General features: G+C 37.8%; 1 protein-coding gene across 1 annotated transcript in view; it reads left to right on the forward strand.

Annotated features, from left to right (window-relative positions):
• The window catches only part of LOC108687413, an 80,940-nt gene that overhangs the window by 64,504 nt on the left and 6,418 nt on the right, over nt 1-10,018 (forward strand). Inside the window, 22 exon segments of the mRNA XM_018193167.1 lie at nt 1-291; nt 432-764; nt 850-1,146; nt 1,261-1,569; nt 1,654-1,971; nt 2,101-2,412; nt 2,493-2,798; nt 2,896-3,219; nt 3,311-3,628; nt 3,714-4,013; nt 4,206-4,529; nt 4,996-5,322; nt 5,919-6,239; nt 6,330-6,599; nt 6,931-7,119; nt 7,205-7,558; nt 7,875-8,087; nt 8,270-8,467; nt 8,543-8,737; nt 8,969-9,337; nt 9,460-9,675; nt 9,757-9,953. The exon segment at nt 1-291 is cut by the window's left edge and continues 1 nt beyond it. Coding sequence (XP_018048656.1) covers nt 1-291; nt 432-764; nt 850-1,146; nt 1,261-1,569; nt 1,654-1,971; nt 2,101-2,412; nt 2,493-2,798; nt 2,896-3,219; nt 3,311-3,628; nt 3,714-4,013; nt 4,206-4,529; nt 4,996-5,322; nt 5,919-6,239; nt 6,330-6,599; nt 6,931-7,119; nt 7,205-7,558; nt 7,875-8,087; nt 8,270-8,467; nt 8,543-8,737; nt 8,969-9,337; nt 9,460-9,675; nt 9,757-9,953 — 6,281 coding nt within the window.

Consider the following 10,018-nt stretch of genomic DNA (forward strand, 5'->3'; position numbering starts at 1 on the left):
CATGCAAGCCTTCTCCTTGTGGCCCCAACAGTCAATGTACCAATAATAATGGTCAAGCTGTCTGTTCCTGTTTGCCTCAGTTTATTGGAACTCCGCCAAATTGTAGACCGGAATGTTTAGTAAATTCAGAATGTGGTTCGAATCGAGCGTGTGTTAATCAAAAATGTGTAGATCCATGCATCGGCACTTGTGGTCGCGATGCTCAATGCAAAGTCGTATATCATAGTCCTATTTGTGTCTGCGCAAATGGCTATACAGGCGATCCTTTCATCTATTGCTTCGCGGTGGCAAGTATGTTCTGTAGAACACGATAGCTTTTTTTATAAAATTTTAAAATTTATTAAAATTAAGTTGACCTTATTAACTTTTGATTAATGCTATCTATTTTTATATGCACTAAGAATGTTAATATTACTTATACTTTTCCATAGTTTCGAAACCAGAAGACCAATATCTAAAGGACCCATGCTTACCCTCACCTTGTGGCCCCAATGCCTTATGCAGAGCCATTGGTGATGCACCAGCGTGCAGTTGCATGCAAAATTACATGGGTGTTCCACCTAATTGCCGACCCGAATGTTCAATAAATTCGGATTGTCCCGCTAATAGAGCTTGTATCAGAGAAAAATGTAGAGATCCTTGTCCAGGATCATGTGGCCTCTTAGCGCGTTGTTCTGTTATTAATCATACACCATCATGCATATGTCCTGAAGGCTATACTGGCGATCCCTTCATCAGTTGCAACGTTTTACCTCAGATACCTCGTAAGAACTTGAGTTTCCATCATGTTATTATTCTAGCAAGCATATTACTACTCTAAATCACTGCAATTTGATCTGTACATTTCAGTACTTCCCCCAGACCGATGCAATCCATCACCGTGCGGTCAGAACGCACAATGTAACAACGGAGTTTGCACATGCATACCCGAATACTTAGGAGATCCTTATGTCGGTTGTCGGCCAGAATGTGTGATTAATACTGATTGTCCTCGTGATAAAACATGCATATTCCACAAATGTCGCGATCCATGCATTGGGACATGCGGCGTTAACGCGGATTGTATTGTTGTTAATCATTTGCCCATGTGTAGTTGCCCAAGAAATATGACTGGTAGCGCATTCGTATCCTGTACACCGCTTCAAGGTTTGTACGATTCTCAAGCGCGATGAAAATATTCATTTCGAAAATATTTTCTGTAAGAGTGAAATAATTATTAAATATTAAATATTAAATAGATATAATATAATTATTAAATAGATTCAACTATCATGAAACAACCGTGCAATCCGTCCCCATGTGGTCCAAACAGCCATTGTCGTGTGTCAAATAATCAAGCCATTTGCGCGTGCATTGCCGGCTTTAGAGGCACTCCACCGTCCTGTAGACCAGAATGTCTTATAAGTGCCGACTGTGCTCGCAACAGAGCCTGCAGCAATCAAAAATGCATCGATCCGTGCCTCGGTGCATGTGGATTAACCGCACAATGTACTGTCGTGAATCACAATCCTATATGCAGTTGCCCGCCTTTGTACACAGGAGATCCATTTGTTCAATGTATTCGTCAACGTAAGAATTTCATGAAACTAGAGACTTATATTGTCATATATAATTAATATTACGTCAAGGCATTTATAACACTTTAAATTGCAGCGGAAGAACCACAACCACCCATAGATCCCTGTCAACCTTCACCTTGCGGTCCGAATGCAATATGTCGAATCCTCAATGACGCTCCATCATGCTCTTGCTTGCCCCAATTTATCGGCACTCCGCCTAGATGTAGACCGGAGTGTGTTAGTAACAGTGAATGTCCTAGTCAACAAGCTTGCATTAACCAGAAATGTCGTGATCCTTGTCCGGGATCGTGTGGTAGAAATGCTGAATGTAGAACTGTCAGTCACACCCCGATATGTATTTGCGCCGGTGACTTTACCGGTGATCCATTTATCCAGTGCAATCCTCGACCAAGTAAGTTTTGAAGAAAAGTAACTATCACAGAAAATACGCATTATGTGATTTTTATTATAAATTACATTTGACATATTATTTTGATAATTAACAATATATGGCCCTCTATTTTAGTCGATACACCGCTAGTTCCATTAAATCCGTGCCAGCCGTCACCGTGTGGCGCAAATGCTATGTGCCGTGAAATTTCTGGCTCGGCTTCCTGTACTTGTTTGCCCGATTTCTACGGAAATCCGTACGAAGGTTGTAGACCCGAGTGTGTAATCAATTCTGATTGTACATCCAATCGAGCTTGCATAAGAAACAGGTGTCAGAACCCTTGCCCAGGAACATGCGGTGTCAATGCAATTTGCGAAATCGTCAACCATATACCGATGTGCAGCTGCCAATTGAGATATACCGGAGACCCATTCAGATACTGCGAACTCATGCAGGAAACTCGTAAGTGGATTCAAACATCTATCCGTTATTATCAGTCATTTACAGAAACACGTTTTATTTTTTTGATCGATCTTGCATAGCTCCTATAGGCGATCCTTGTCAAGTGTCACCGTGCGGTCCGAATAGTCGATGTCTCAATGTAAACGGAAAAGCCAGTTGTTCGTGCCTGCCCACTTATCAAGGAATTCCCCCAGATTGCAGACCTGAATGTATGGTTAGCACAGAATGCCCTATAAATCGCGCATGTGTCAATCAGAAATGCGTCGATCCATGCCCAGGTGTATGTGGTATTAACGCTAAGTGTGATGCCCTGTCCCACAGTCCATTCTGCAGTTGCGGACCCAGTCAAATTGGAGATCCCTTCGTCAAGTGTTTCGACATGCCCTGTAAGTCCCGGTTTAAAAGTTTACTGTGAGAACACATCGCGAACTGAAAGATAGTCCTGTATATGCGCGGAGATTATTATATAAAATTTTATTCCAGTGATGCCTGTACCAACACTACAAGTAAACCCTTGCGTCCCATCGCCTTGTGGGCCATTCTCCACGTGTCAGGACAAGGGAGGCTATCCATTTTGCACGTGTATGCCTAATTACATTGGATCGCCACCTTACTGCCGTACCGAATGTTCAATTAATTCTGATTGCACCAGTAATAAAGCTTGCATTAGAGAAAAATGCAGAGATCCCTGTCCTGGATCCTGTGGTTTTAATGCCTTGTGCACTGTAATCAAGCATACCCCGACTTGCACATGTCTCAATGGATACACAGGCGACCCCTTCAGCAACTGTTACCTGGCGCCCATGCGTAAGAACTTTTGCCCACTTATAAATTCTTTTTTTTTTTTTTTTTAATAAACTAATAATGTAAAATAATCATTCTTTACACTTGCGTCTTTCGATTCCGACAGAAATTCCTACAGTAACATCAGACCCATGTAATCCGTCGCCATGCGGATTGAATGCCGATTGCCGTAATGGAATTTGCAATTGTATACCTGAATATCATGGTGATCCATATCGAGAATGTCGGCCGGAGTGCGTGCAGAATTCTGATTGTCCATTCAATAGAGCTTGCGCGAATAATAAGTGCGTGGATCCCTGCGTCGGAATTTGCGGCCAGAATGCGGAATGCGCGGTTATCAATCATGTATCCACTTGTAGCTGTGTCAAGGATTATGAAGGCGATCCATTCACTCTCTGTAAACGTGTGCAATGTGAGTTTTCCTATTTTTGTTTATTCTCTGAGGAATTCTGTCATTGAAAAAAGTCAATTAATTTTACTACCTTACATCTCGATAGCACGCGTCAAACCCTGCGAGCCCTCCCCTTGCGGACCTAACAGCATTTGTCGTGAATTCGGAGATCAAGCCTCATGTTCTTGCCTATCTGGTTACTTCGGTATCCCGCCAAGCTGTAGACCCGAATGTCTCATTAGCACCGATTGCGAGCAGAGCAAGGCTTGCGTGAACATGAGATGTCGCAACCCTTGTGAAAACGCTTGTGGCCAGAACGCGCTATGTGTTGTGCGAAATCATAATCCAATTTGCAGATGCTCTGTTCAGCATTCCGGTGACCCGTTTATCAACTGTTTCCCCATAAGTAAGTAACTACCCTGCAAATAATGCAAACATCTAAGAGACATTGTATAGGCGTCTAAAATTTGAGAATGAGAAGGATAAATGTGTTTTTTGGATGTCTTCTTGACTCTTCGATTGTGTTTGCATTGTTGTATTTGAGATGTCTTTTCTTTAACTTTGAAACAAATAATGAATTTCTTTTTTTTATCACCAGCAACACCGGACGTAGAACCCACCAGGGATCCGTGTTACCCCTCACCATGTGGATTGAACTCGCAGTGCGCGGTATCCGCCGATAATATACCCTCCTGCTCCTGTTCGCCCACCTTTATAGGATCTCCACCCAATTGTAGACCCGAATGCCATGTAAACAGCGAATGTCCCACCAATCAAGCATGCATTAAGCAGAAGTGTACCGATCCGTGTGTTGGATTATGCGGATTCAATGCACTGTGCCAAGTTACTTTGCACCAAGCCCGATGCACTTGTCCCGAATCATACACTGGAGACCCATTCACAGTTTGCTCTGAGATAATATGTAAGAAAATCCCCGCTACCTTTACCCGTAATAACTGACCTGATGGACATATTACTTCGGCATCTTGTCAATCAACATTTTAATCTCTAAAACTTGATTTCTTGAACTCTAGATCTTGTAAATATCCTTAGTGTACATAATTATTTAAAAGAACTGCACGTGTCAATTTTTTTGTCACATATTGATCTTGCATCATGTTTTAAATGCTATATTCGACTATCATATACCGATACGTGACAAAATATCTTTGAATATATGTATTATATATATGTTACACTTTTACATGTATAAAAAACATGTACATTGCATGCAACAGACATATATGTATTTACTTTTGTTCTCATATGCAAATAATACTATATCTTTAAAAACATTAATTTATACATTAATATATACTGCATGTATAATTTTTAAATCGTAAAACTATGACTATGAAATTAATTATGTGTTTTCTGTTCTATTTTAGCCATTCCAACACCACCGGTACCATCTAAACCGTGCAGTCCATCACCGTGTGGAATAAATGCGTACTGCCACGAGAGATTTGACACAGCCATTTGCGAGTGCGTACCGAACTATAGAGGGAATCCGTATCAAGGCTGTCAACCCGAGTGCCTCGTAAATACTGATTGTTCAAAATCGCAAGCATGTATAAAAACGAAATGTCAAGATCCTTGTCCTGGTACTTGCGGCGTTGGTGCAACCTGTACCGTATCCAATCACGTCCCTATTTGTTCTTGCCCACTGCCAACAATCGGAGATGCTTTCACGCTCTGTCAAGTCCCTGTGGAAGGTAAGAGTTTGCTTATATCTTCTCTCTTTTTAATTACACTGTCCAACATCATTTTTCAATAAAAGTGTGAATAATTATTTCCGATGTACTTTGCCTATTGAATTTGTTAGTCAAATTTGGTTATCACATCATTTTGAGAAAATTTTGAGAAAAATAACATGAAAGAGATAAAACAATGATTAAAAAAATTTTGATGTTGCAACACTCATCATAACGAAATAAAATAAAATGCATTTTAAAATTTAACGTTGATTTTCGCGTGGCTAATGAAATTAGAAAAAAATTTGCTGCTATGTCAAAAATCTTTAAAATAATCATTTTTCTTTAACATCCTTTTTCTCAAAATTGTGACATGATAATCAAATTTGGCTAACAGATTCGTATTCTGCAAACAAAAATACATCGAAAATGATTATATATTTACACGTGTTGCAAAAAAAGAGATCAAATTTTGTCGAACAGCAGTGTTATGTATAATTTAATCATTTATCTTTTTAATTGAATAAAGAGCTCTTAAACAAAAGATTAAACGCTGTATCTTCCTTTCTTTTTTTTTATGATGAACGTTATTAATTCCTATTATTATTTTTGTTTAGATACTAAGGAAATGGATCCGTGTTATCCATCACCGTGCGGTCCAAATACTATGTGCGAGAAAATTGGTAATACAGCAATTTGCAAATGTTTGCCTGGACTGCAAGGCGTTCCAACGAGTATAACTGGTTGTCATCCGGAGTGCGTCCTCAGCTCGGATTGTCCGGGTGATAAAGCTTGCATACAGAGTAAATGCAAAGATCCCTGTTCTCAGAATGTGTGCGGTAGCAAGGCAGTGTGCAAGACGATCAATCATAGTCCACTTTGCAGTTGTCCATCTCCGTTGATCGGCAATCCTTTTGAGGAATGTTATACAAAGATCGGTAAATATTGAAAAATTTTGAATTTTGTATGAAATATATTAATTCTCAGATTGTTTCGCTGTTATTATAAAATACACATTTTTGTTTTAGAAACTAATCCTTGCAGTCCATCGCCTTGTAATTACAACGGCGAGTGCAGAGTGAGAAATGGTGTCGCTGTTTGTATTTATCCTGAATGCGTTATTAATTCAGACTGTCCGCGTGATAAAGCCTGCTTTTCGCAGAAATGCAAAGATCCCTGCATTGGTGCGTGTGGTATCAATTCTATCTGTCAAACCGTTAATCACAAACCAATCTGTTCCTGTCCAATTGGATTCATGGGTAATGCGCGAGTGCAGTGCACAATTCCAGCCCTTGAAGGTAATATTTACATCTGAAGAATGTATCAATACAATGTTAGATATATTTTTGAAAATAGATTTGTTAAATTATTATTAATTTAAAAAATTAATTCTATTTTCTTAAATATGCATATATTATATTATTTCGTAAATATTCAAATTATATATAGATAATGATCTAACGAAATACTGATATTAATAAATATATCAAAAAATTATTCTATATAGCATAGATAAAGCATTAATGTATATCGAAAATAATTAATTTTAGAGTTAAATTTATGAAGAAATATGTTTTTTATTGTTGTGTGCATGATAATAAAATTTAAATTTTAATTATATCTTTGCAGAACCAATTCCAGAATGCACACAAAATTCCGAGTGCTCAAATGACAAAACCTGCTTCAATCAAAAATGCGTTGATCCGTGTACTCTTGATTCTTGTGGTCTTAATAGTCGCTGCCATGTGCAAATGCACAGAGCTATATGTATCTGCAATGATGGTTATACTGGATATCCTCAACAATATTGCCATCAACGTGCGTTGAACAAATATACATGTATTTAATTTTATATCTTTTAATTATATAACACATATCAACTTTATTAATATTTTTTTTACAGTCGGTTGTCGTAGCGATAGCGAATGCTCATTAATTCAATCTTGCATTAACAACGAATGTGTTGATACTTGCCTGGTTACACAGTGCGGCATTAATGCAATGTGTACTGCTGATGGATATCATAAAACTCGATGCTATTGTCCTGATGGATATACGGGTAATCCTTACGAAATATGCGAAAGACCTGAGTGCACTAGCGACAATGATTGCGCTCCATCTTTGGTCTGCCGCAACTTAAGATGTGTCAATCCTTGCAACTGTCCACCACCAGCATTGTGCAATGTTGTTAATCATCGGCCAATATGTAAATGTCCACCTGGTTACGTGGGTAATCCTTACATTTCGTGTCTCATGGGTAAGAATCTATTTTAATATTAGGTTTATAAATATATTTGTAAAGTATATGAGAAGTATATTAAATAAAGATAATCGTCATCACATATATGCAATTATGTATTCAATAGAATGAGAAATATGATTGTATATAAAGCCTTATATTATTAAATTATTATATTTTTAAATTTTATTTATTATTATATCATTAAATTATTGTTAGTAAAGTTGAGAAAATATATTTAACAAGTGATAATTTAGATGCCGTAAAAAATTTGCAAAGTAACAATTAGTTATGATTTGATAATATACTTATGTAATATCTATTGTTATTTTAGATCTGTTAGAACCAGAGACCGAATGTCAAGTCGATGCCGACTGTCCTAGCAAATTGGCATGTTTCAATGGTATTTGCAAAGATCCATGTACAGAAACGAAACCATGCATTGTTAGTGCTAAATGTAGCGTTGTAGATACTTTACCGATGAGAACAATGATTTGCGAATGTCTGCCAAATTTTGCTGGCGATGCCACCGTTGCTTGCGTGCCAGGTAGACTTTTATCCAAACAAATATACATATACATTAATATACATTAATATAGAAAAAGATATCTAAATAAAATAAAATGAATTATTTTTTTAAAAATCGAAATTTTCAAATAAAATTAATTCAATTAACTGTATACGGTAAAACATTGATAATTGAATTACGAATATTTTGTGTATTTGCAGTGGACAAACAAATTGCTGCGGTATGCGAGAGTGATTCACAATGTACACCGGACATGGCCTGTCTAAACCGTCGATGCATCAATCCATGCACCGTTAATCCATGCTCACCAAATGCGGAATGTCATATTGAAAATCATCGCCGTACGTGTCAGTGTCCCCACGGATACGTCGGTGATCCATTCATAAATTGCTATGAAGGTACTGTATACTTTTTTTCATTTCTTAATATAAGCGATCATACGTTTTTTATATCTCTGCCTTTTACATTTACAGAAAATATAGTTCTTGCGGAATGCAGAATAAACACTGAGTGTCCATCTGACAAAGCGTGTATAAATCAATTGTGCCAAGATCCATGCTCCAGCAATCGTTGTGGTCTAAATGCGGAATGCATCACGATTAATCATCATCCTTCTTGTCACTGCCAACATGGTTTAGCCGGTGATCCACAAGCTCAATGTTTCAGACGTAAGTTTCTTATAAATTCTAAAAATTGTCACATTGCCAGCATAAAATGTATTTATAAACTTTAAAATAATTGAAATAATCATTTTCTTTGATTTTTTAAAAGAACAACAATAAGTCTAGTGCATCTTAATGACAAGATCTCAAACATGTTGAAAATTAATTTAAAAATTTTTATTTGGATACGTAGCATTTATTTGTCTCTATTGCACATATTTGTCTCTTTTCTTTCAGCGGAATGTAAAACAGACAATGACTGTCCTTATGATAAAACCTGCCGCAACGATAATTGCATCTCTCCATGTTTCATTGGTGATGTTGTGTGCGGTCGGAGTGCAGAATGCAGAGCGGTATCTCATAGAGCTCAATGTATCTGTCCGCAAGGTACTCAAGGTGACCCACGTGTGGCATGTATTTCTGCGATCTGCCATTACAATGAAGATTGCGCTGATCATGAAGCCTGTGACAGACTGAATAGAGTTTGCAGACCGGTTTGCGACGACGATGCGTGTGGCGAAACCGCAATTTGTGTCGCGCGCGATCATCAGCCGAAGTGCACATGTCCTCTAGGTACTACCGGAAATCCCTATGTAACATGCATTGGTATGTTGAGTTTTAAAACTTTATTGTTACTTTGTTGTTAACTTTATCGAAGAAAAATTTATTTAAAATTGGTCTATAACAGAGATAGTTTTAAGGGGTTCTGATATATTTGTGATTCCTAGGTGAACCTTCTATTGAGCCGGAATGCACGCAGGATAATGAATGCACATTGAATCTCGCTTGTATTAATACTAAATGTCAAGATCCATGTATATCCGCTGGTATGTGCACCAGTGAACAGGAGTGTAAAGTCTTGAACACGGAACCACTTCGTACGATGATCTGTTTGTGTCCATCGAACACGATCACTGATGTTAATGGCCAGTGCAAACAGATTGGTACATATCAATCTTATACGAAATGTATAATTTTGTATTATTATTCCATAACTTGTTTAATTGTCTATGGATGCATTGCAGTGTTGGGCGACGTACAATGTCATTTAGATCAAGATTGCGCCAACTACGAGACGTGTTTGAATGGAAAATGCGTCGATGCCTGTTTGACAACTCAGTGCGGTTTTAATGCGCAATGTAAATCCACGTCTCACACGGGTATCTGTTTCTGTTCTCAGGATTTTACCGGCAACGCCTACATAGAATGCATAAGAGGTATATAAATGCAAAAATTTTAACTTTATTGTTATCTTTTATTTTTTAGAATATATATATATATATATAT

This window comes from Atta colombica, unplaced genomic scaffold (genome assembly GCF_001594045.1).
Source record: "Atta colombica isolate Treedump-2 unplaced genomic scaffold, Acol1.0 scaffold207, whole genome shotgun sequence".
Lineage (NCBI taxonomy): Eukaryota > Metazoa > Arthropoda > Insecta > Hymenoptera > Formicidae > Atta > Atta colombica.